We start from the raw sequence: 27,962 nt of genomic DNA, 5'->3' as shown, positions 1-27,962 counted from the left end.
TATTAAATCTTTATGTTTAACGTCTGACACCATGTGACTCGTTTTCTCTGGTTCAGCTGTTTCCTGTCGGCATGACAACATGTTTCCTCCCACAGTCTGACCGCAGATCAATAAGCTCAATAAAAACATCTTTCACTCTGAGTCCCGACATGGTTTCTTTATTTTACTACAAAATATCTCAACAGTTCCTGTATAAAAAGTACCAAAGTCTGTTTACAAAAAAAAACTACAACTCAGCGAGGTCAAAGGTCAACTTCAGTCTGATTCTGAATGTTGTTGTGAAAATGTTGCAGAATCGCTCTGCAGCATCAGTCTGTTAGTGTTTTATTAACTGCTACTCATCACGACCTCTGGACGACCTCTGGACGACCTCTGGACGACCTCTGGACGACCTCTGGACTCTGTGCTGCTTTATACAACAAGCAAGCATCATCATCATCATCAGCTGGTCATGATGTGGCGTCTTGTTTCTCCTCCGTCTGTTCGTCTTCTTTCCCCTGAAAACTCCTGTAAGGTCACGCCGGTGTTCTGATTGGTCGGTTTGTCGTCTGAGTTTAGCTGCAGGATGTTTTTGATCTCGGTCGAACTAGAAGCAGCGTTTTAGTTTCTCTCATCATCGTCTGAAGACGACAAACAGCGACATCGTTCGTATGTTTGAAGGTTTTTGTCATCAGCAGCAGAAGAAGAATCCAGATGTGACGCTGGAGGACTCAGTCACGTTGTTACGTAGAAGAAGAAGAAGAATCACTTGCATCTTCTTCTCTTCTTACAAATATAAACTCATCATGTTTCTGTGACAGAGAAACAGGATGTGGATCAGTGACATCACAGCTGATCACTCGTCCATCTCGGCGTCCTCGAAGCCAAGGAAGGAATCCTGGTCGCTGTCGCCGTCAAACACCCGATGCAGAGACGACAGACTTTTCTTCTTCCTCTCCTCACGTCTGACCTCCATCCTCTCCTCCTCTTCCTCCATCTCCTCCTCCTCCTCCTCCTCCTGCATCACCAGCAGCAGCTCCACCTGCTCCGCTGCTGTAGGAGGAGGAGGAGGAGGAGGAGGAGGAAGGTCGGAGGGATCCAGCGGCTGGATGAGCATCTCGGTCAGAGCTCGGATCATCTTCTTCTTCTCCTCCTGCTGCTCCACCTGCTGCAGGTTACACACCGAGGAGAACGACCTGAGGAGTTACCATGGCAACAGAGACGTTTATCAGGTTTATATTGTTCAAGTGTGAAAACATCAGTCAGCTGTTTGTATGAAACGATCATACAGAGCTGCAGCTAATCCTCATCATCCATTAATCTGATTATTGATTGATTGATCGATGAATCGTTCTGTGAGTTGAGTTTATAAACTACAATATATATACAACCAACATATTATAAACTATAAATATTCAATATGTGGAAGAAAAACATCAAACCTCGTGTTTAAGAAACTGAAACCAAACGATGAATCAATTATCAGAACAGTCTATAAACTCATCTATTGATTAACTAACGGCTGCAGCTTTATTTAAAAGATTCTCACCTGATTCAACGTTCAATTAAAACAGACGTGATGCATCTCACAGGAAGTTATTATTACTCTCATCATTCACACTGTGTGTGTGTGTGTGAGTGTGTGTGAGAGTGTGTGTGTGAGAGTGTGTGTGTGTGTGTGTGTGTGTGTGTGTGTGTGTGAGTGTGTGAGAGAGTGTGTGTGTGTGTGTGTGTGTGAGAGAGAGTGAGTGTGTGAGAGAGTGTGTGTGTGTGTGTGTGTGTGTGAGTGTGTGAGAGAGAGTGAGTGTGTGAGAGAGTGTGTGTGTGTGTGAGAGTGTGTGTGTGTGTGTGTGTGTGTGTGTGTGTGTGTGTGTGTGTGTGTGAGAGAGAGTGTGTGTGTGTGAGAGTGTGTGAGTGTGCGTGTGTGTGTGTGTGTGAGAGAGTGTGTGTGTGAGAGTGTGTGAGTGTGTGTGTGTGTGAGAGTGTGTGAGTGTGAGAGAGAGTGAGTGTGTGTGTGTGTGAGAGTGTGTGAGTGTGTGTGTGTGTGTGAGAGTGTGTGTGTGTGTGTGTGTGTGAGAGTGTGTGAGTGTGTGTGTGTGTGTGAGAGTGTGTGAGTGTGTGTGTGTGTGTGAGAGTGTGTGTGTGTGTGTGTGAGAGTGTGTGAGTGTGTGTGTGTGTGTGTGTGTGAGAGAGTGTGTGTGTGTGTATCATGTTGTGGGGACATACATGTTTATTCACCTCACAAAAAGTCAATCATTCATTTTTATAGTGAAGACTCATGAAAGGTGAAACTAACGTTAGTCGTGTTTGTTTACTGTTTTCACTATAAAACAGCGTCATGAGAAACGTTGACGTCTGTATGACCTGAAGGTAAAGCTGACGATGACGTCATAGATCTGTCATGTATGAGTGAGGATCAGGTGAGCGGTGAACTCACCTGTGCAGGACGTGTGTTTCAGCGTTCAGCGTGGAGGAAACTTCACTGAACCAGCAGGTCAGAGTCAGAGCCAGCTGATCCAGAGTCAGACCATCCAGACCCCCCTGAGACACCAGCTGAGTCCAGCGGGCCTGCAAGACCACAGACAGGTCAGTCAGACGGACGGACGGACGGACGGACGGACAGACAGGTCAGTCAGACAGACAGACAGACAGACAGACAGACAGGTGAGACAGGTGAGACAGGTGACGTACCTGCAGGAACTCTCGGAGGACAGGTGTGACACACAGGTCGAGCGGCTGCAGGCGGCAGCAGCAGCCGGCGGGGATGAAGACGAGCTCCGTGGAGCAGGCGCTCATGTTGTCCTGAAACTCGTCCGTCAGGTGACCTCGATGGACGTCCACCATCAGCAGAGACTGACTGTCGGGCAGAGAGGCCAGGTGGGGGCGCCACACCTGCAGACAGACAGGTCATATGACATCACAGGAAGTGTAAACTGGACAGAGGAGACATCGGGACTCTGGCTCTCAGACGGACCTTGTGGGTCCAGATGTGCAGGCGTTCCTGCTCGCTGAAGCCGTCCCGTCGAGCCTCCAGCAGCACGTTCTCCGGGAACCCGTCGGGAACGTCGGCCGCAGTTCCTCTGAAGAACAGCAGGGGGGGGAGGAACGTCCCGTCAGACAGAGCGGACAGGACCACGTCCAGCAGCGGCGTCTCCGCGGGCGTCCCAAACAGCCGGAGGCTCTGATTGGACATCCTGTCCAGGTCGATGAAGACCGAGAGCTCGTCCATGAAGCCGACGGAGCGAGGAGGCAGAGCGCCGCCTACGATCTGAGATACGACACACGTGACGGTTAGAGGAAGCTGCGGGTTAGTTTGTCATGTGACCTCTGGATGAGTGAAGACGTGCGCTGACCTTTGAGCAGAGCGAGCGGATGAAGGTGAGGCTGTGGGCTCTGATGTCTCTCGGCAGGCCGCGGTGCTGCTCGCCGCCGGTCGGCTGCAGACTGAGGTGATGACGCAGCATGAAGTCGACGGCCCAGCTGTAGCGGTCGATCAGCTGACTGTCCTCTCCCAGCGCTCGGCCCGCCGTCTGCAGCAGCGTCTCCTCGCTCAGACGCAGCTGCTGCTCGCGCTGACTCAGCACCCACGCCGCCATCTTGTCCGTCTTCCAGTGCCACTTCCTGTCGGACAGCTGGCGCTCCCGCTCCTCCGTCCACGCGCGGATCTTCGGCGGAGACGTCTGGAAGCGGCGAGCGGCCTGAGGGAGGCCGTTACACAGAGAGAAGAGCAGCGCCGACAGCTGAGAGACCGACGGAGACGCTGCAGACTGAGGAAGAGGAGGGGACAGCTGTCAATCATCAGCATCATCGCGTTTCCTCCTCCGTCAGTGTTCAAACCTTCGCCGGCGTCCTGCTCACCTGTTCGGGTTGTGGGCGGGGCCCCAGGAACTTGATGGTCATGGCTGGCGGAGAGGAGAGGGGGGAGGGGGAGGTGAGGGGTTTGACGGACAGCTGGGGGGAGGTCTGACCGGAGGGGAGGAGGTGGATGGGGATGAAGGCTCCGCCCCGACCGCCTGATGATGTCACACTGACGGGGACACGGCGAGAAAATCATATTTAACAAATAAACAAAATCTGATCAGATTCAACTGATCAATAACTGGACAGGAAGTGATGGAGGAATGAGAGAAGAAGAAGAAGAAGAAAATATAAACATTTAATTTGAATGAAACTCATCAAGTGTTTCACATCATGAATTATTGATCAGGCTGTTTATTGATCAGGCTGTTTATTGATCAGGATGTTTATTGATCAGGATGTTTATTGATCAGGATGTTTATTGATCAGGATGTTTATTGATCAGGCTGTGATCCAGGAGAAAAACTAAAAATGTTGTTTGTTGTTTTTATGTCCAGAAGTTTTCAAATATTTTCATATATTTTACTGAATGAATAATATCAATAATATGTGAACGGACAGATATAATATATATAATATATATAATATATATAATATATATTAACCCCCGACGTGTCGCCTGTGATTCCATCTGAACGTCATTTCTGACTCTCTGTGATTTTGTGACATTGAATCATAAATCCAACATGGCGGCGGAGGAAACGCACCGAGTAGCTCAGCAACATCTGTTCAATACTTTTATTCTCAGAGAAAAAAAAAACAGGTAAAAAGTAAATTTTTCCACTAAATAAGATGTTTAAAATACTTTTATTAAGTTTTTAATAATATTTTTCTTGTATTTTATTTCCTGTGACTGTAAATACATCAGTCAGGCAGCAAACTGTCTGTTGGGCCTCAAATATTCTCTCTGTTGTTACTAAATGTTCTTATGTTTATTCAAACCATTTGCTCTTAGTAATAAAATAACACATATATAGACATATATATATATATATATATATATAGACATTTACCTATATTGATTTCCATAAATCACTTTTCACTCCGTGGATGCTTGCTGTCCAAACACTAACCCAAAACTCAATATATTAAAAATAAAAAGTTACTGACATGATTTTTCACTTGTTTAAAAAAGTTTTACTCTGTGATTTAATAATTTATGCATGAAAGGGTTAAATATATAAATATAATAATGGACATAAGAACTGATTTACTGACTGAGTTGAAAACTTCTGAACACATTTTAATTTCAGTTTTTAGTTTTTTCATCTAAAGTCTCAGAGCCTGATGATCATATTCACATATGAGATGATGTTTCTTTACTGAGACGCAGACGGAGCAGCTCAGGTGTTTGTTTGTTTACCTGTCAGACTCGTGTGTTGGTTGTTTGTCAGCTCAGGTGTTTGTTTGTTTGTTTACCTGTCAGACTCATGTGTTGGTTGTTTTTCAGCTCAGGTGTTTGTTTGTTTACCTGTCAGACTCGTGTGTTGGTTGTTTTTCAGCTCAGGTGTTTGTTTGTTTACCTGTCAGACTCGTGTGTTGGTTGTTTTTCAGCTCAGGTGTTTGTTTGTTTGTTTACCTGTCAGACTCGTGTGTTGGTTGTTTGTCAGCTCCGTTGATTCTTCGCTCTGAAACAATAAACACAGTTTGGGTTCATTCACATGTTTCCAGTTTGTTTCCATGATTTTAAACCAGTAAACAATAAATCACACCAGTCCAACATGTTGCTCTGCTGATCAGACTTCATGTTTACACACATTGAACATATTTAATAATGAATCATATTTATTTAGTTGGTTAAACTGTCGGAGTTTCTTACTAACGATCATCAACGTTAACGAACACAGACGTTCATGGAAACATTCAGATATTTATGAAACGATCTTCCAGATCTAGAAAATATCATTTTCATCTTTGATGACGTGATGTTTGTCGACATGATCTCACTTCAGTACTCGTGTCTCGCACCGCCGTCTGTCTGCTCACACGCTGCTGTTACAAAAACCAACATCAACTAAATGTTTCTTCATGTTTGTCGTGACGGATTATTAATAATCTAATAACGTCAGATAGAAACTGGATCAGGTGATCAGACTCTTCACCTGTTCGGGTTCGGCGCCGAACACGCCGACACGTTTCATCTCGCCGTCACAAACAGGAACTAAAGTTCATTTAAACTGTGAGCTGTTAATGGAGCACGTTTAAATAAAGGTTGAACAGGATGTGTGTGTGTGTGTGTGTGTGAGACCGCTGTGTGTGTGTGTGTGTGTGTGTTACTGCTGTGTGTGTGTTACTGCTGTGTGTGTGTGTGTGTGTGTTACTGCTGTGTGTGTGTGTGTGTGTGTGTGTGTTACTGCTGTGTGTGTGTATGTGTGTGTGTTACCGCTGTGTGTGTGTGTTACCGCTGTGTGTGTGTTACTGCTGTGTGTGTGTTACTGCTGTGTGTGTGTGTGTGTGTGTGTGTGTGTGTGTTACTGCTGTGTGTGTGTGTGTGTGTGTTACTGCTGTGTGTGTGTGTGTGTGTGTGTGTGTTACTGCTGTGTGTGTGTGTGTGTGTGTGTGTGTGTGTGTTACTGCTGTGTGTGTGTATGTGTGTGTGTGTGTTACCGCTGTGTGTGTGTGTGTGTGTGTGTGTGTTACTGCTGTGTGTGTGTGTGTGTGTGTGTGTGTGTGTGTTACCGCTGTGTGTGTGTGTTACCGCTGTGTGTGTGTGTGTGTGTGTGTGTGTTACCGCTGTGTGTGTGTGTTACCGCTGTGTGTGTGTGTGTGTGTGTGTGTGTGTGTTACTGCTGTGTGTGTGTGTGTGTGTGTGTGTGTGTGTGTGTGTGTGTTACTGCTGTGTGTGTGTGTGTGTGTGTGTGTGTGTGTGTGTTACCGCTGTGTGTGTGTGTTACCGCTGTGTGTGTGTGTGTGTGTGTGTGTGTTACCGCTGTGTGTGTGTGTGTGTGTGTGTGTGTGTGTGTGTGTGTGTGTGTTACTGCTGTGTGTGTGTGTGTGTGTGTGTGTGTGTGTGTGTTACCGCTGTGTGTGTGTGTGTGTGTGTGTGTGTGTGTGTGTGTGTGTGTGTGTGTTACTGCTGTGTGTGTGTGTGTGTGTGTGTGTGTGTGTGTGTGTTACTGCTGTGTGTGTGTGTGTGTGTGTGTGTTACCGCTGTGTGTGTGTGTGTGTGTGTGTGTGTGTGTGTGTGTGTGTGTGTTACTGCTGTGTGTGTGTGTGTGTGTGTGTGTGTGTGTGTGTGTGTGTTACTGCTGTGTGTGTGTGTGTGTGTGTGTGTTACTGCTGTGTGTGTGTGTGTGTGTGTGTGTTACCGCTGTGTGTTGACATGCTGCAGGTGTGTTCTGGTCTCTCTGTCAGGTGATTGGCCATCACGTCTCCTCTGCAGGTGGAGAATGAACACGACAAACATCTCAACCTCTCAACCTGCCTGAAAGATGACAAATATTATTATTATTATTTATTGATAAAGAACAAACTGTGATGTTTCATAAACTGAATCAGAAGGAAGAAACAACATTAATCAATCAAGTTTGATGTTGAAATAATCTATAAATACATAAAAATACATAGTTTGTTATATTTGATAAAACATTTAGACAGACAGAGATGGAGGTGAAGTTTACCTGCAGTCAGACTGGAAGATGCTGTGATACTGAGGCTTCTTCCTGCAGGCTGCATGATTACTGAGAACATCAGAGACAACACTGGTCACACTGGTAACACTGGTAACACTGGTTTATATCAGCTGAATATCTGACATGTTATAAACTAAAGCACTAGTTAATTCATGGATCATTACTTGATCATGTGGTTGGCGTAGGACGTGGAGCAGCAGGTGGTGAACCTGCAGAGCGAGCAGTGGACCAGAGACGGGAAGTGAGAGCTGAAGTCTTTGACCGCCGTGAGACACTCGACACACCGGGAGGGACGAGAGACACCCGCCGCCTCACTGAGACACAGAGAGAGAGAGAGAGAGAGAGAGAGAGAGACAGAGAGAGAGAGAGAGAGAGAGAGAGAGAGAGAGAGAGAGAGAGAGACGCAGGTGTTACAGAACTCGTCCAGCTGAGATCTGTGAGTAAAGTCCAGCCTGGTTGTGAGACCGGGAGAGGAAGCCTCAGATTGTTCAGATATTTCTTGGTTGGTAAAAGTCGACCTGTTGTTGTTTTTAAATGAAACACGACGGCGTGCGGCGGCCGCCATCATCAACAACCTCTCTGCTGCTGCGTCTCATGTTCATGATGTGACCTGCCGTGTCTCCGTAGCAACCACAGCGAGGGAAACGATACAGGAGCTGATTTTACTTTTTCGTTCTGAGTCTCCTGAATGAAACACTTTTTCACCAGCAGAGAACCGACCAATCAATGAAGAGAGACTGACGGTCTTCCTCTATGAGTTACGGCCAAAACATTAAATTCACAACTCTGATTGATCTTTTTCCTGAAAAAATGCAGAATTAAAACATGAACAAGGATCATTAAAGGCTCCACCTGCACATCTGTCATCATCCTCTAGAACATCTGGTCAAACACGGATCACAGAGTATTGTATGAAACTGTATTCTGACTGTGTGTGTCAGTGTGTGTGTGTATGTATGTGCGTCAGTGTGTGTGTATGTGTGCGTGTGAGTGTGTCAGTGTGTGAGTGTGTGTGCGTGCGTGCGTCAGTGTGTGAGTGTGTGTATGTGTGTGTCAGTGTGTGAGTGCGTGCGTGCGTGTGTGTATGTGTGTGTCAGTGTGCGCGTGTATGTGTGCGTGTGTGTGTGTATATGTGTGTGTGTGTGTGCGTGTGTCAGTGTGTGCGTGCATGTGTGTGTGTGTATGTGCGTGTGTGTGTGTGTGTGTGTACCTGTCCTGGCTCAGCTGGGTCAGCAGGGGTCCCAGACTCTCCACAGGTTTCCTCTTAGGAGCTTCCTCTGGAGGCGGGCCGGGGTCGACGTCGACCACCTGGAACACAGAAGAAGAAGAAGAAGAAGAAGAAGAGTTTAGTTTCGGGACGTCAACAGTCAACAGTTACACGTCGGTCTGCAGGTTCATTTTCATTCACACGCTGAGCTGAGAGTGAAGCTGACGTAGGTCTGACCAGCGACTGCTGGACGACGCTCAGAAACATGAAGCGGTTAGTTAACGGCTGTCAAACCTGACATCCAGATTATTTATATGTTTGTTTGCACATTAAAGTTTTTTTCTGTTAAAAACTCGAGACAACACAATTCATGTCGTTATAATTTCTAAAAGGCTGCAGCGTCTGTTTTTATCCAAAGTTCAAAGATTTTCAGTTTTTATGACAAACTTTAAATCGTCACGTTTGAGAAGCTGCAACCAGAAAAGTTTCTTTAAGACTAAAATAATAAAGTTAATTATTAAAATGCTTCAGTTGACAATTCATTTTCTGTCAAGTGACTAATTAATTAATGAAATAATCACTGCAGCTCCAGTTATGTGTATGTTATGTTCATGTTGACTTATCGATCTGTATTGATTAGTAAATGTATTGATATCTGAACATATCAGGACTGCTGTCGTTCTGTCCAATAAAAACATGAAGCTTCCAAAACGACTTTAATCAAAAACGGTAAACGAGCAACAAGCTGTTTGTTGCCGGGACGACAGCGGCGGCCAGCAGCTCATACTGACCTTACACGGAGCGACTGTCTTCTTCTGCGCTTCTGCTTTCTCTGATCCTCCGACCACCGAGTACGTCCTGACAGTCACCTACACACACACACGCACGCACACACGCACGCACACACACGCACGCACAAGCACGCACACACACATACACACACGCACGCACGCACACACACACACACACACACGCACAGTTTCTTTATATAAAAACCATCCCGTCTCAAACTTGACGTCGACTTTTTGTTTCTTTATTGAATCTCATCAGCTGTGAAATGAGTTTCACTGGTTCATGAGAAGAACTTTGATCACGTGACTTTCCATCTGGTCCAAACTAAGAACCGGTTCAGGTTACCTTGGTTCCAGGTTTGAGTCCGGTGAGTTGAGTCGGTCTGATGTGAGTCCTGTGATGCAGCATCCTGTGTTCAATACGTTCTTTAACGTACAGGAAGTGAAGACGACACTTATCACAGCCGAACACGGTCTTCCTCTGAACACACACACACACACACACACACACAGATTCAGGACTACACATACACTTTGATCCAGAGTGATAGATAAACATCATGTTGGGGTTGAATCTGACATCACAGAGAGCCGAAGTCAAACCAGAAGTAATAAACCTCATTAACAACTTCATTAATATGTAACAATGTTAATGAGTAACTGCAGCTGATGATTATATGTTTAGAGAGACGTGAACTCCAGCAACACTTGTCGTATGAAGAACAACTTTATTAGTTGACTGACGCGTTTCTGCTTGTGGCCTTCATCAAGGTCATCATCAAACACATTACAAACAACATTTAAAAGCTATAATATGTAATTATTCCACATTAAAATGTCTAAAAACAACTAGACCTATGTTATATATGTTGTTGAGTTGTGTACTTACATTATCCCAAATGTTTCCAACAATGTTCAAACTCAGAGAAATCTGTAATTTTAATCAAAGTAACGGACTGTTTCATTTGGTCGCCTGTCGATGGCGTCATACCTCCTCTACCAAAGAGTAAACACGCACCAGATGCATACGGCGGCGCTGTGTTTGTCCGCTACAATGGCGTCTACCAAAGAGTAACTTACACACATACAAGATAATACATCGGCGTTGTGGTTGTTCCACACAAACTGTTATAAATGGACTTTTATTCAGTTTTAAGACACATTTTCATGATAAATTTAGGTGGTTTTTAACTATATCTTTTAGCTGGAAGAAGGATTTTAGTCATTGGACGTCTGGATCTTAAGTTATCAGAGAAATAAACTGGACAAACGTTAGCAGCAGCTCGGCTAACAGCCCCTCCAGGAAGTCCGGTGGTCACCAAACATCGTCAGAGAAATATTGATTTTTTAGGTAAAACAGCTTTATTCAGTGTTTTTACCTGTAATCTCCGGGTCCGTTTGTTCTGGAGAGGAGGAGACTGAATGATGAACACTGGAGTAATCCTATCCCGGTGAAGCTGGTTATTTAACGATGAAGACAACAACTCCCATGATCCCTTGCTACTTCACACCGTCATCACACTCCGTCTGTTGTTATTGTTTTGATTGAGACGCCTAGCGGCTGAAATTACATGTTGTGAGTTTAAATAAAGTTAGTTTGGTATGAAAAAAGTTTAAAATATATAAAAGAAGCAGTCATATACATCCAGACACATATCAGCCAACAGGGCGTCTACAGATATGCTGATATGTGTCTGGATGTATATGACTGCTTCTTTTATATATTTTAAACTTTTTTCATACCTAACTTACTTTATTTAAATGTTGTTTGTAATGTGTTTCATCTCTCTAGACTTCTCTCTCCTCTCTACTCTGGTGACGTTTTACTCTGCGTCTGTGTTTAGATGAGGACAGACGGGAGTTTTCTGTTTTTCGCAGCCTTTAACAGACAGTTTCTCATGAGTTCTGGAGGTTTTGGGGTCTGAACGTCACGGCTCGACGGAGGAGACGAGTCAGTGAGCGAGTGGAGGGATGGCGGCGAGTTCAGACATGTCTGTAATAACAGCGGGACAGAGAGACGTCTTCACTGCTCAGATTACAAGCAGAGAGACAAACGACGCCTGCAGGAATGTGTAGAAACATCAGCAGCTGCTGCAGAGGAGCCGAGCAGTCTGAGAAGATTTCTCTCAGAAAGAAACACTGAATGAGAGAAAGTGTTGAGTTACAGAAGCTAGACAGGAAGTGATGTCATGACTTCGACTCTCTCTATGTGATATATCTGACCACGGTGTAACGACGCCGCGGCGGCTCGGAGCAGGTGAGCGTACCTGGTGTCGGGCGAAGTGCTGCTGGTAGCAGGAGCTGCTGCGCAGCACGCGCAGACAGTACTGACACAGCAGGTGATTGGTGTCGGCGTGAGACTCCTGGAAGTGACACCAGACGTCTGAGTAGAAGGACGACCTAAAGTCACACACCTGCAGGACACACGCACACGCGCACACACACGCACGCACAGACGCACGCACACGCACACACACACACACACGCAGACACACACAGTATGTATCAGAGCTGCAACCGTTACTCAATTAATCGATTAACTGTCAACTATTAAATTAATCAGCAACTATTTTGATAACTGATTAAACATTTTGAATCATTTTTAAGAGTAAAAAGTCCAAATTCTCTGATTCAGCTTCTTAAATGTGAATATTTTCTGGTGTCTTTAGACAGTAAACTGAAGATCTTTGAGTTGTGGACAAAACAAGACATTTGATGACGTCGTCTTTGGGAAACATTGATCCACATTTTCTGACATTTTCTGGACCAAACAACTAATCGATTAATCTAGAAAATAATCAACAGAATAACTGATAATGAAACTAATCATTAGTTGCAGCAGTAGTACATACACACATATAGAGAGTAGATATATATATCTATATATCTATATATCTAGATATCTAGATATATAGATATATATCTATATCTATATCTATCTATATATATATATATATATATATATCTATATCTATATCTATATATAGATATATATATATATATATATATATATATATAGATATATATATATATATATATATATATATATATATATATATATATATATATATATATAGATAGATAGATAGATAGATATATATATCTATATCTATATATATATATCTATATATGAGGTTGTAGTTGAGGTGTGTGTGTGTCGGACCTGGCAGACGTAGGGCATCTCTCCTGGTTTGTGTGTGCTCTTCATGTGCCACAGAAACGCCGGCTCACCACCGAACTCCAGCTCACAGATCTTACACTTCGCTGCACGATGAACACAAACACTTTATTACATCACATCATGTCACACCACAACAAAACACTACTCAAGTTTAATACACACACATATATCTAAATATATATAGATAGATAGTGTGTTTTTATTGCGCTGTGTTAAGTCACCACATGTTTTAACCTTCCTGCACAAACAGAAGCTGTGACTTTAATACTCAAACTGAGTTTAAACACAGAAACACTTGTTGGTTTGTTCACTGATGAAGTTCACTGACTGAAATATATTCAACAGATGATTTATAGGGTGTGTGTGTGTGTTAGTGTTAGTGTGTGTGTGCGTGCATGTGTGTGTGTGTGTTAGTGTGTGTGTGTTAGTGTGTGCGTGTGTTAGTGTGTGTTAGTGTGTGCGCGTGTGTGTGTGTTAGTGTGTGTGCGTGTGTGTGTGCATGTGTGTTAGTGTGTGTGTGTGTGTGTGCGTGTGTGCATGTGTTAGTGTGTGTGTGTGTGTGTTAGTGTGTGTGTGTGTGTGTGTGTGTGTGTTAGTGTGTGTGCGCGTGCGTGCGCGTGCACGTGACAGACCTGTGGACTCGTACTGACTGTGAACCGCCTCCAGGTGACACTGCAGTCTGAACGGGGAGCTGAAGTGACGGAAGCAGTGAGGACACGAGGACACGGCGTCCATGTGTCCGTCCTGCTGGGACATCATGGAGACGTGCTGCTGCATGTGGGACATCAGCCTGAGACGACCACGCAACTTTATTAACATTTATGTATTTCATACGCAGGAAAAGTCAAAGAGCTTTACAGGAAATCAAAGACAGAGAACGCTGTCGGCAGAACAGTGGAAGTGAAAACGTGTCTCACTGGATGTTGTTGCGGAGCGTCTGGGGACAGTGGATGCAGCGGTACGGTCCCGTGTACTTCCTGCCCAGCTGGTTGAGTTTGGCGAGCTTCCGGCCGGAATCCGACCCGTAATAAAAGTCCTCCACCATGATGACCAGTTTCCCATGGGGGGCGTCGGGCGCCGGATCGGACGGGTCCCGCCGGGGGCTGCAGGCGCCGCTGGGAGAGGCGGGGCCGGTGAACTGGTCTGACAGGAAGTCGTCGGACCGTCTGTGAGTCTTCTGGACGGGAGAGGTACCTTTAGACTGAAGGAGACACACAGGAAGCGGAATGATGTCAGACATCATGTGACCTACAGCTGGAAACAGAAACAGCTGCTTCTCGTTCTGTTAAAACCAGGAAGTGAAAAATGTTTTTGTTGACGTGGCAACAACATGACGACTTTCACACGTTCAAACACCTCATCTGTTTACTGGCACCATTAAAAGTGTGTAAAGTGTGTAAAGTGTATGAAGTGTATGAAGTGTGTAAAGTGTGTAAAGTGTATAAAGTGTGTAAAGTGTGTAAAGTGTGTAAAGTGTGTAAAGTGTGTAAAGTGTATAAAGTGTGTAAAGTGTATAAAGTGTGTAAAGTGTGTGAGGTTTTATGCGTCAGATGCTCCCTCAGTTTCCTGCCCAGCCGTCATGTGACCCTTGTGATTCTATCTTAGAGCATCCTTCATCTTTCATATATAAGCTCATATAAAATCTACATTTCAGTCTTCTGCCTTTGACAGCTGACTGTTTTCCAGATAGTCTTTGGCATCCTGTTCTCCTGTTTCCTGAGGTGAGACCCGACATGTAACCAACCTCCGGCTACTCGTGCTCACATGTTCTGCTCATGCAGCAGAATTAAGGAAATCTTTTCATTACTTTCCGTCTGTCCTGGTGAACCAGCTCGGCTTCCTGCTGCCGGCGTGTTCTCTGTCAGAGGCACTGACTGGTTCACCTTCGTTTCTCGCTTTTAAAATGGAAAGTTTTACACGATGGCTTCATGACCGACTGTTTTTTATTAAATTAGAGAAAATAAAATATTCTTTGAGAGGTTCCATGAATAAATGTTATAAGATCTGGAAGCTTTTCTTAGTTAATGTTGGAGAAAACATCCATCTGCCTCCTTAAACTCTTTAAACTGTTCTTCATCTTCTGCGTCCAGCGTGTGACGTCAGAATCACCGGTGACGACCTCAACTATTGATTAGTGTCCATTCAGTCAGATTTGTATATAAAAGTTATTTTATAACTTTTATTTCTTTGTCTATTTCTTTGTTTGTTTTGTTTTTTGTAAGCCACATTCTCATTATTGTTATTATCTGTTTTTCTGTTTGTAGAACCAAATGAAAAAAAAAAAGTGTATTTAGAACATTTAAAACAACATTTTGTGTTTTGTTTACTTATTTAATTAGTTTTGCTGCTCATCTGTCTGTTTGTTGATCTCAGTGTGTAAATGATTTATTCATCTAATAACTCCTGGAATGTACATTTATTTTATGTTTATGTATTTATTTATGCTGACTGTAGCTTTGCTGTTGTTTGTTTCTTTTTGTTGTGTAAACAAAACAAAGTGATGTGAATCAGCAGCTTCCTGTCTGACAGAAAACAACCAGTGATCACGGTGATACTGGTGAAGACTGTAAACTGGATGCCTGGAGGTTTACTGGTGATGACATCAGAGATAGTGATCCTCAGGAAGTGTGAATCATATCAACATGTTCAGATCCGACTCAGTTGTGAGTCTGAATGCAGCTGTGTTGTTGGAGTTAGTATTTGTCAGAGCTTGTTGGGGTCATTTGAACCATTTATTTATTGATAACTATGTGTTATTGATTTGACTGTGTTGCATTGAGATCAGCTGTTTTGTTTGTTTGGATTTTGCTTTGATCGTATTCATGTTTTTTTTGAATATTTTGATTTATGGATTCTGGGGAGATTAGCGCCTGCTACAACAGAAGCTAACAACAAACAAACAAACAAACAAACAGAGTGTTATTGATTGTTATTGTTGCTGCAGCAGCAGCGATCAGACTCACTCCTGGTTGAGTTCTGGACACTTTGCTGCAGGTCTGAGACTCTCTGGAGGACTTGTTCTTCTTCTTGTCTCTACTCCTCCTGCGAGGTTTCTTCTTCCTCCTCAGGTTCCTCAGACTCTGAGCGATGGCAGGACTGCACAGCTGGGGGGACATTAGAGGCGGGGTCAGGACGTGTGATGTCAGTCAGGACGCGTGATGTCAGTCAGGACGTGTGACGTCAGTCAGGACGCGTGATGTCAGTCGGGACATGTGACGTCAGTCAGGACGTGTGATGTCAGTCGGGACATGTGACGTCAGTCAGGACGTGTGATGTCAGTCGGGACATGTGACGTCAGTCAGGACGTGTGATGTCAGTCGGGACATGTGACGTCAGTCAGGACGTGTGATGTCAGTCGGGATGCGTGATGTCACAGTTTGAGTTTTATTTCTATATTTATCTGCAGCTGAACTTACACACATGAATCCTCGTAGTTCTGTGATCAGTTTGAACTGAGACATGCAGACGAGACAGTCGGGAGGAGAAACGTGACCCAGCTGACCTGAGAACACACACACACACACACACACACACACACACACACACACACACACACACACATACACACACGCACACACACACACACACATACATACACACATACACACACGCACACACACACGCACACGCACTCTGATCAGAGTCCATTAATATTGATTATCTGCAGCTCACAGTTTGTGCAGGATGATCATATGACTTGTGGACATGTGACTCAGTATTGATCCTGCAGTGAACTGATCAGAAACAGCTGTAATATCAATAATCAATCAGAGCTGCAGACACTCTGAAGGTAAATCAAACCTTTGCGCAGCAGCTTGCTGGCGGTCGGAGGTCTTCCTCTGCCTCTGCTGGACGGGATGGGGGTCGTCCTCTGTCTCTTCACAGGCGGGCTGGACTGCAGCTGAGGATTCTGGGTAATGAAGTTCACATTGTGGTCGTTCAAAACCTTCTGAGCTGCTTCACCTGAGACCACACCTGGACCACAGACAGAGACACTAACGATTATAATCATCATCGACCAGCGACGACCCTTCAACTCATCAATTAGCTGATCTGAAGGAAATGAACTGTGAAGCATTTTGATTATTGATTCATCGTTGAAGTTATTTTAAGAATAACGGTGTGAACCTGTGATGATGGGGGTGTGAGTGTGTGTGTGTGTGTGTACCTGTGATGATGGGTGTGTGTGTGTGAGTGTGTGTGTGTGAGTGTGTACCTGTGATGATGGGGGTGTGTGTGTGTGTGTGAGTGTGTGTGTGTGTGTGTGTGTGAGAGTGTGTACCTGTGATGATGGGGGTGTGTGAGAGTGTGTACCTGTGATGATGGGGGTGTGTGTGAGTGTGTACCTGTGATGATGGGGGTGTGTGTGTACCTGTGATGATGAGTGTGTGTGAGTGTGTACCTGTGATGATGGGGGTGTGTGTGTGTACCTGTGATGATGGGGGTGTGTGTGTGTGTGTGTGTGTGTACCTGTGATGATGGGGGTGTGTGTGTGTGTACCTGTGATGATGAGTGTGTGTGTGTGTGTGTGTGTGTACCTGTGATGATGGGTGTGTGTGTGTGTGTACCTGTGATGATGGGGGTGTGTTCAGGTTCAGGTGCAGCTGGCGTGGCGGTCAGTGAGGCGGTGGTGTTGATGTGTCGGGTTCCAGCAGGACTGTGCAGCGTCAGGGTGACGGGGATGTGAACGGTGGTGAAACCGCTGGCCGAGCCGGCGGGATGAGAGCGAAGCTTCAGCTCAGCTCCGCCTCCTGCAGGAGGAGCAGCGACACTCCGTTAACACACAGCTGCTGTTCGTCTGGAGAGCAGCTGACTAGAGACGGGCTGATTAATAGATGATCCATCATTGATCGTTAAGAAGTTTTTCGATCACGTGGAATTAAATCGATTTAACGTTCGTATCAGAGTATGTTATGTATGTGTGTGTCTTCAAGTTGCAATGAATTTCACTACGTGCTGCAACCAGCCGAGGGCGCAATTTATATTCAAGAGGGAAAATGAATCCTCAGCTGCCGGCTGGTTGCCGTAGAAACTAGACGAAAGTAAACATGAAGAGAGCAAGGCGACGCTAAAAAAACAACAAAGCTCACTGTAAACATCGCAACGCCGTGTAAACCTACAACACAACAACGACCCCGATGATGCACCACCTGAACAACGTTCACTGGTTAATGAATCCTCCTCCATCAGCTCAGCGTTAGCACGGAGGAGTTAGCACGGAGGAGTTAGCACGGAGGAGTTAGCACGGAGGAGTTAGCGCTCCGCTGCCTTTAACTGCCTGGATAAGAGGACTGGTGTTGGTCTATCATTTCTTCTTGGAATAAAGATTTCATTGAGGAAAAACAGGCTTTCTTTAGTATTTCCTGCCGTAGGCATTTTTAATACACATAAAAAAAAGATTAATCAATAATTGATTGTTAATTTTCCCGATGATCGATTAAGGAAATTTCTTCGAATGCCCGTCCTCTAACTGTGACAGTGGAAATTTGGTGATTATCAGCTGGACAGATTGAGTGTGAAGGCGTCCAGAGACGCATCCATCGGATCGTTTCAAAGTCCGACCTGCTGATTCAGATTTTTCTTTCTTTAGAAGAATTTCATATATTTAATTTCTTTCTAAGAACTATAACTGACATCATACACAAACGATTTTGTAACTTTATTTTAAAAGGAAAATGGAAATTCAGCCGTATGTTCATATAAAACATCAACTATGTTGATGTATGTAAAACATCAACGCTTGCCTTTGCGAGCGTCTTCAAACCGCCGCTGATGGTTGTTCAGCGTCTGGTTGTTTCCTGTGCAGGTGTCACACTGAACAACCAACAACATGTGTGTCTGTAACGTTACTGTCTGTGCTGCTGTGTGCACAACGTGAACCATCGTGCAGCACGTGTGTAAATTTGTCCGGCAAAAAAAAAAAAACAGATATAAGAAACTGATCAGCTGATCGGTCAGCTGATCAGTTTCTTATATCTGATTTGGATCCGACTGGCTGGTTTCGATCAGTAGCTGATTGATCAATCGATGCATTTCTAAAACTCCTGCAGGTTAAAGTGAGCTAAACAAACATCTTTAGTGCTGAGTGAAAGTCGCTAGGCTAACAACACTAATGCTACAAACAACCCATAATGCAACACTCTGAAGGTAATCTCTCCGTTCAAAAAGATGATTGATGTAGTGAACACGTGAATGTCTCCTCCTCAAGATTATACACACACATACATATATATATATACACATATAAATATATACACATATACATATATATATATCTATAGATGGATGCACTGAACTCTGTGGGATCAAACTCAGCTCATCAAACATCTGTTGCCACGGAAACAACAAACTGAATGGTACTGACCTCCAGGCAGCAGCGGGACCAGCCGACCGTTCACCATGAAGCCCCGAGGAGCACCTGACAACGACTACACATGCACACATGCACACATGCACACACGCACACGCCCACACACACACACACACACAAAGCAGAGGAACTATGTAAACATTTAGCCTGATGACATCACGTACAGATCAAACAGCTGCTTGGGTCATGTGACTCCAGCCTCACAGCTGTTATTACATCAGAAATGAGTCTCAGTCATTGAACAGATTTGAGGTTTTTTAGTTTTTTAGTTTCTTGTTCGTCGTCGTCTGGTCTTCAGCTGCCAGTAAACTCATCTCTGATTGGACCGAACACTCGAGGTGAATTACATCATCAAAACCTGTGAAACGGCTCCGACTCAACTTCCTGCATGAATCTCTGACTGATAGTTTACAGCTGCAACGATTAGCTAATTAATCAATAAGACAATCAATGAATCGTTTTAATGAAAACTTCCAAACATCCAACAGTCTGAAGACGTCACCTGGATCTCTAGGATTAATCAATAATAATCGTTAGTTGCAGCTCTACAACAAACACGTGTCTGAAGGAATGAATTGATCAATGTTCATTAAACATTCATGTTATTAGTTTCAGTAAAGTTTGATCAGTCTGATCACTGATCGAGTGACCTGCTCGTAGCTGCACCGTCCGCTTACCATCACTGTGTTATTGTGTGTGCTGGTGTGTGTGGGGGGGCTGCAGCTGTTCACTGGTTCCAGTGGGATGGGGATGATCCTGACTGGTGGGGGGTCTGACCCCCCCTGCTCCCCCCGCCCCTCCTCCTCCTCCTCCTCTTCCTCCATCACGGCAGTGACGGCCTGCAGAGCTGCAGACACACAAGCATCACGCCTGAGTCTTCCATACAGTTTAAACACAAACTACAGGAAGAGCTGATCAATCACCTGCCAGCAACCATGTTAATAAACAGACTATTGATACGGAGGAATCTTCCTAAATACAAACATCTGCTGGTTTCAGTTTCTCAGATATGATGATCAATAGTTTTTCTGCGTCATGTGTGACAATAAACTGAATCTTTGTGTTCTGAACCGCTGGACCTTTGACGGCCATTTTCACTAAATTCTGACAGTTTAACAATTAATTGAGAAAATAATCAGCAGATTAATTGATAATGAAAGTCGTCGTTAGTTGCAGCTTGTTTCTGATTCAGTTCTTGTTCAGACACTTTGAGATTATTTAAATAAAAATAAAAAATTTAGTCAGAATTCAGACGTTATTCTCGACAGAGACGATGATTGTTTTAGTTTGTGATTTATCATCATTCCTTCATGTGATCATTAGTTTCCTTTAAGGTAAAACTGTCGGGTTCAGAGCTGCTGTGACCTGAAATAAAGTCTTCATCTGAATCAATCTACAGTTTCAATATAAAAATAAATATAAATATAAATATAGTGAACATTGTTATGGAATTTTCCATCTTTAGAGGTCTCAGTGTAATCCTAAAGCAGGAAGAGACTCCAGCTGTCTGTGATGTTTCAGCATCACCATGGTTACCAAGGTCGGAGGAGGCTTTCCTTGACAACGCAGATCGGTGGATGTGTAGATTGTATTGATGCAGTCACACTGAAGTTCAACTAGTGAACCAGTTAGACTAATAAAGACTCAGACCTTCAGAGACCAGAACAGAAACAGACAGCGTCCCAGTTCAACACACATTAAAGGCTCGTGTGAGTTTTTCTCCACTGAGGTTCTGACCATCGCTCAAAATATCCACAACAAACATAAAAAAATAATTTATGAATCAAGTAAATGATGACGTGTGCATCCTGTATTATAGTCATGTGATCAAGTTCTTCTTGTTCTTGTTCTATGTGCAGCTGTTGGTTGTAACATCAGCTGATGTAGCTGTAATATTCTCCTCTAACATCTCTGTGACGTCACATGACGCCTCTCGTATTCGTCTCGGAGCGTTTTCGCTTTAGAAAGACGTTTTTTTAGCCTCTAACTTCTTCTTCTTCTGCTCTGATGGATTCATGTTCTCTGATGTTTCAGCTCCTCTAACGACGACTGACGCTGATGAATGGAGCCAAACAGGTCGTCGTCTGTTAGTGGCGTCGATGATGATGATAATGATGATGAAGAGGGTTTGTTGGAACAAACCTCACAGAGAAAAGTTTAGAAGAAGAAAATGTTCTTTGTCAGTCACATGACAGACTGATCACCTGATCCTATTCATTTTAACTCCTCACCTTCATCGCGCTTCTCCGTCTTCTGCTCCTCTTCATCACACTCCATCAGCAGGTCAGCGCCGCCGCCGCCGCCCGCCGTCTCCTCCATCACCTGCAGGACGACACAGCTGTTTGTGTCTATTATTGATCATCAGTAAGCGAATGATTTGATTGGACGACAGATTCCTGATTTATAATCTTTGATCAGTGATTGATTTAGAGATAAAAACTGTAACAAACATCAGACCTGGTTGTTGTTTGGTTCAATTAATCAATTATTTAACCAACAACTGTAACAGTTGAATAATCATTTGAGTTGTTTATCAACCAAACTTTTTCTTTAATGTGATTTTTTTGTAGAGCTGCAACTAACAATTATTTTCATTATCAATCAGTTGATTATTGTCTTGATTAATTGATTAGTTGTTTGATCCATAAAATGTCATCAAATGTCTTGTTTTGTCCACAACAAAGATCTTCAGTTTACTGTCAAAGAGACTCAAGAAACCAGAAAATATTCACATTTAACATTAATCAATTATCAAAATAGTCAGCGATTAATTTAACAGCTGGCAGACTGCGAGAACTTCATCTGCTGCAACATGTGGATGAAAGCTACAGAAGAATCTAGTAAGTGTACATTTAAACTACTGTTGTTAAGGTTAGAAACCTCAGTAAATACATTTGGCTTTCAGATGTTACTGTGATGGATCAAACTACAAATAAACTAATCAATAATGAAAATAATCTTCAGGTTTTTAGTTTTCATTTTCATTTAAGTGTTCAAAAACACAAGAATAGAGAACTTTGATTCAACTGAACTAAAAAAAAATTAAATCACAATCTTAGACTAAAAGTTTCTCCTTAAACGTTTGGAGCGTCGTTAACTGTTAGCTGTTAGCCGCTAACTGTTAGCTGTTAGCCGTTAACTGTTAGCTATTAGCCGTTAACTGTTAGCCGTTAGCCGTTAACTGTTAGCTATTAGCCGTTAACTGTTAGCTGTTAACTGTTAGCTATTAGCTGTTAACTGTTAGCTATTAGCTGTTAGCTATTAGCCGTTAACTGTTAGCTGTTAACTGTTAGCTATTAGCCGTTAGCTGAGCTGCTAAATCTAATGACGTCAAGGCGTTGGAGATCTCTTACAATATTTTTAAACTTGTCGAACCAAAATTATACTTTTATTCGTTACTGTGAGAAATATAAACATGTTTTTTGTATAAAACTTTTACAGTGGTAGTAGTTTACTGTCACAAAACAAACCAACGTCCTGAAGTTCTTTACACATCGGGGGAGGTTTTTTTTAACGTGCGATTAACTCACACGTTGATATATTTTATCTAAATGTTGTTTTTGTCATCAGTATTTTCACACAGAGCACGAATATTACGCGGCAAAAAAGCAGCGTAATTTTTTTCAGAACAAGGTTGATTTTTCTGAGTTTTCACACAGTGAATAAAAGCATCAACCAATCACAACGCGTAATCTGCACAGACAGCGGTTTATTGTGAAGGCCCATGTGGGACGTTGAATGTCCCGCTGTGTGTTTTCAAGTTATTTACCGTATTAAACTGATTGATCAACTCGTCTGTCTGTAAGCTTGTTTCACTGCAGGCAGGTAAACTTGCTCTCTGTAGTGGGCAGGAAATAAAGAATCAATATATTGATTCATGTATCATCATCATGTATTTAGAAATACAAACACTGTAGATTTATTCCTGTGGTGGTGAAGCAGTTTGTCCGGACGCTGTACGGCTGCTTCTGTGGATACGCTGAACGCAGGTCGGTGATCATCATCATCATCATCATCATCATCATCATCATCATCATCATCACCACCGGCTCCGACCTGCGTCCAGCGTCTCTGTCGTCTGTCAGCAGTGTCTGACGAGCTGAGAGGACAAACTGCTTCACCAGCTGACTGACAGCAGAATATCGCTGCTGGTGTGAATAGTTTTGATGTGAACTATTCACAGGCGAGTGTTTTGCGTTGTCGTGTCATTTACTCGTCACGTCCCTGGTGCATAACGACCTTTACATGTTAATTAAACAGTCGTACTGCAGCACTGAGCGTCTCCAGTGTCTGATGACATCTAGCTGATATTAGCTATCAGTTGTTTGCTCTCTTTAGAGCTTGTTAACTTCTACTAATAACATTAATGAATGCATTCATGTTTTTAATGTTTAAGATTATATCTGTGGTTTATCTGTTCACAGTCAAAATAAATATTTTTTGCTACTTTTGTCTCATTACAGACTTGAATTAACCAATTTATTAAATAACTTGATTAACTGATTTTAAAACTGTTGATTAATTTTCTATCGATCCAGTAACTGATTAATCAACTAATCATTTCCACTCTAATCAAACTTTTCTGACCTGTCTTAAACCAACAGTCAGTCATCAAATGAACATTGTTTTTCTTGCTGTAATCATTCCTCCTGTACATACTGACCATTAGAAGATCCCTTCATAATGACCTTACAATGGAAGTGATGGGGGACAAAATCCACAGTCCTCCTTCTGTGCAAAAATGTATTTCAAAGTTGATCTGGAGTTAATATGAAGCTTCAGCCAGTATAAACAGAAGGAATGATCACAGCGAGGAAAACAAGACAGGCTTGAAAAATTGTTAACCTGTCCTTTAATTATTATCAGCTCTGTCACTGTCAGATAATATTAACTATAATAATTTTCAACAGCAGATAATATGAAGAGCTGTCAATAATAAAGATAAAGCCAATTCTGGATATCATAACAGACAAACATCTCCAGCGGTCATTTTTGATGTGAATCCTTCATTCTGTCTGTTAACTGTAGTAACACATGTACACGTTACAGCAGTTTGTTCTATTACATGTTACTATCATCCAAACAAATCATTGTTGACAAACAAAGTATTATTTCATGAATAAATGTGTCATTGGTCAGTAAAAGCATCTTGAAGACCGTTAGCTGAAAGCTATCTGGAATAAATTCTGTTTGCTTTCTATTTTCAGTTTCAACAAAACAAAATCTAAATAACACAGAAGCTAATAATTAATGTTGTTTAAAGTTGTTCTCACTCAGTTATTTATCCGGGCAAAAAGTTAACAAGAAGCGACAAGATTTTCACAGATTTAACTCAATCAGTTAGCATGCTAAGCTAGCAAGCTAATGTATGCAAAGCTAATTAAACACTTACAGTGCTTAATGTTCCAGATTACTGACTTCACACAGACTTTCTGTTTACTTTTCCAAAACTTATGATCTTATTATCAAACTGAGGATATTGTATTAAGCTGTCCCTGCTGCCTGCACACACACCCCTCCCGGTGCCCCCCTCACAGACAGTTTAGCCTTCAGCTACTAATGCTAAAAAGCTAACGAGCTAGCCTAGCAGCTAACTCACTGACTTCATTAACTCTGCATTATGTCCGCTTAAAAAAGAGACACATGCGTTCGCTTACCTTATCCGGACCTTTAATATGCCAAATAAATACTTATTCCGTTAAAATTTAACTGCAGAACTTTACGTTTTTCTGAATTAAACTGATAAACAGTGATCTTCTCAGACAGTTAGCAGCTTGCATTTAGCACCGGGCACGATGTTTGCGGCTGTTTACTCTGGAAGGTGCTTCGGTTAGTATCCCTCCGCCACTTCCCCTCCTCCTGCTGTCACCGCTGGGCGGAGGGATATCTGCCTGTGAAGGCACAACAGCCCCTCCACACTGTTTCTAAAATACCCCAAAACTCAAAAACTCATGTTTCTGCTCCTCCGAGACTCACATGTCGAGAGAAATACGCGTTTACCACGAATCTTTCAACAATATTCAGCCTGATAATTAACATAACGTCTGGGTGCAAACAGACATTAGCATGCTAATGTTACTAACATTAAAGTCTTCTGAACCGACCGGACTCTGATAAACTTTGGGTGTCGCGAAACGCGACTGACTTTCATAGTGTGTGATTCAAAGTTTTATATGATGACAACGATAATTAATAATATGATGAACACGGTTTGACCACCTAGTTAAAGAGAAAGTAAACGCTAACACTATTAGGTTTCCGGTCATTTTGCCATCTGCGGGCTAAAAGCCTCAAACTGGCGGATTTGATTTCAGCGCAATTACAATAAAACATGAAGCTGCGATCTTCTCATTGAAGTCGTTGTTGACTAGCTAAGTTAACGTTAATTCCTACATTTACGCATCAAAACTGGTTAAAGTCAACATCGAACGATGATGCTAAGTAGCTAGCCCATGTAGCCTCTCCCATATCCAATAATGGCCGCTTAGTGTTAGCTACCAGTGGCTGTCTAGCTTTGTGTTAACCATGAAATAACTGATGAGGAGTTGAACCTCAAATTTTATTGGCAATAAAACGTTAGTAACCTAGTATCTGATCTAATTGTGTTCAGTAATCTCTTGTCAACTGTTGCTGATGTTAAATTCACCGTGCTAATTGCCGGGAAACAGCTAGCGTTAGCTAACAAAGGATAGCTAAAGTTTCTCTCTAAATTACGCTGAAATATAAATTTTCTTAAATTAATTCGTCAGTATACAGCCGTGTAACCGTGTGTAACCCCCAACAACCTGTTGAACACACACATTCCTATTTAGTTGAGTGTTGCACTACCAAACTCTTGGAAACTAGCCAATGCTAACAGGTGTTAGCTTAGCTAATGTTCTTCAGCTAAATAATTATTCGGAGACAGTGCTGTATATTCATTGTTTACACTGGGTGAAGGGGAGAGGTGAAATGTGAACCATTATACTAAAAATAAATAAATCACAGTGGATTTTCACTGAATCAAAACAATAGACAGCATTTGAACTAAAAGCTAGTTAGCTATCATTTAATTTAATTTAGCAAACAACAATTCCAACACCCAAGTTGCCTAGAAACATTACATTATGGATATTTAATTCTATTTATCCATTAGATATTTAAGTTCACATTTACATGCATCCTAATATCTATAAATAATTAAAAAAGGATTCATGCTATGATGAATTATTTTTCTGTCAAACATTATACATCATATTCATCAAAGCCTTAGAGGGAATAATGATTTCAGATCCTCATATTGGTTATCAAAGATCATTAAAGGTCTGATCCGTTACTTCAGTAAAAGTAACAATACAATAATGTAAAAATACTCCATTACAAATAAAAGTCCTACATGAAAAATCCTCCCACAGTAAAAGTACACAAGTATTATGAGCTTGATGTAGTTAAAGTATTGCAGTAAAAGTACACAAGTATTATGAGCTTGATGTAGTTAAAGTATTGCAGTAAAATTACATAAGTATTATGAGCTTGATGTAGTTAAAGTATTGCAGTAAAAGTAGTGGTTTGGTCCCTCTGACTGATATATTATTATATATGACATCATTAGATTATTAATAGTGAAGCATCAGTGTGTAAGCAGCAAAAAACAAAGTTCTGATACACAAATCTGTTTTCAGTTTTTGGACTTTTTCTCTAATCTTTGATTTTTGCTGAAATATTGGATCATTTGAACATTTATTGAAATGAAAGCATGTGAGAAGTTTAGAGGGAAAAATCACTATTTGGTGGAGCTGTTAACAACTCATAGACATGTGAAATGTGACCCCGACTACACACTGCTTTTTGTAAGACGTCAAAAGCCAAAAAGGTTGGAAACCACTGGTTTCATCTTTAACAATGTGTTGTATTTTAAAAGCTTGTTATATTATCCATTGTGTCAAATCTTCATCTGAAAAGTAACTAAAGCTGTCAAATAAATGTAGTGGAGTAGAAAGTACAATATTTCCCTCTGAAATGTAGAAAGTAGCATCACATGGAAATACTCAAGTAAAGTACAAGTAACCCAAAATTGTACAATACATGAATATGTACTTTGTTTCTTTCCACCACTGCCTGTATTTATCACAATGTAACAATACTTTTATTAATACAAGTAAAAGTCCTGTATTGAAATTTTTTAACAAAGATATAGATTAAAAAAAATTATACATGTTTAACTAGCAGCTAAATATTAAGTATCAAAGGTTAAAAATAGTCTGCAGCACTTATCAGCAACATATCAGTAGAATATTATTTATGTTAATGCATATCGGTATAAACTGATCTCAATATTGCAACTGGTAGAGGTGGAGCAGATTTAATTCCTACTTTTGGGAAGTTTTATCATTATATTTAAGAAAAAGAGCAAATATTTCATGTGTAAATCTTAATCTGCAAAGTAATTATCAGATGAATGTAGCAGAAGTACAAAACTGCGCTCTGAAAACACCGCTAAACATACTGTAAAATAATAAAGTACTGAGATAATACATTTGCTTATACATTTTTTTCTTCCCATAACTGTATTGATAATACTCAAGTTTTTAACAATGCAATATAAAATGCCACAGGGGGCAGACATAAGAACATGTATACAAAGCAAAGAACATACAAGAAGTAAAAAAAAAACAAAAGTAATCAAAAAAACATAAAGTAATTATGGAATCTGCCAAAAATGATAAATAGTTGGATTAAAAAGCTAAGATTCTATTCACAGTAAATTAAAATATCACTACCATGGAGAACGACCTTTTGACTAGTTTTTCCCGATAGAAAGTTTTGCATATTGATCCAAAAATATTTTGGAACGTATATATTTGTTTTTAAATGCTTTATTTAACAAAACATTCACAAATTATAAGGCAAATCAACCAAAAACCAATAACAAACAAACAAAAAAATTATGCAATAAAACTATTCA

At 41.9% G+C, this 27,962-nt stretch overlaps 1 protein-coding gene across 3 annotated transcripts; it reads right to left on the bottom strand.

The window, feature by feature from the left end:
• Nucleotides 1-142: 142 nt before the first annotated feature.
• On the bottom strand, nt 143-26,448 carry pogza (pogo transposable element derived with ZNF domain a). 3 transcript variants are annotated; one of them, XM_067612877.1, is made up of 26 exons: nt 24,676-26,448; nt 22,788-22,856; nt 21,250-21,340; nt 19,696-19,865; nt 19,013-19,076; nt 17,217-17,399; nt 16,450-16,623; nt 16,065-16,150; nt 15,612-15,752; nt 13,566-13,849; nt 13,281-13,438; nt 12,631-12,731; nt 11,735-11,881; nt 9,814-9,948; nt 9,468-9,545; nt 8,680-8,777; nt 7,634-7,783; nt 7,458-7,517; nt 7,146-7,261; nt 5,417-5,465; nt 3,838-4,006; nt 3,333-3,746; nt 2,954-3,247; nt 2,671-2,871; nt 2,417-2,547; nt 143-1,175 (listed from the first exon to the last, which is right to left on the bottom strand). In XM_067612877.1, the coding sequence occupies exons 3-26, from the start codon at nt 21,335-21,337 to the stop codon at nt 836-838; spliced, it is 3,831 nt and encodes a 1,276-aa protein (XP_067468978.1). In that variant the 5' UTR covers nt 21,338-21,340; nt 22,788-22,856; nt 24,676-26,448; the 3' UTR covers nt 143-835. The 3 variants fall into 3 exon arrangements, with proteins under 3 accessions (XP_067468978.1, XP_067468977.1, XP_067468979.1); XM_067612876.1 differs by lacking the exon at nt 22,788-22,856; XM_067612878.1 differs by lacking the exons at nt 21,250-21,340; nt 22,788-22,856 and having other exon boundaries at nt 24,676-26,447.
• Between the last annotated feature and the right edge of the window lie 1,514 nt (nt 26,449-27,962).

Source organism: Thunnus thynnus, chromosome 15, assembly GCF_963924715.1.
Source record: "Thunnus thynnus chromosome 15, fThuThy2.1, whole genome shotgun sequence".
Classification (NCBI taxonomy): domain Eukaryota; kingdom Metazoa; phylum Chordata; class Actinopteri; order Scombriformes; family Scombridae; genus Thunnus; species Thunnus thynnus.
This window is presented reverse-complemented; position numbering and strand designations above follow the sequence as displayed.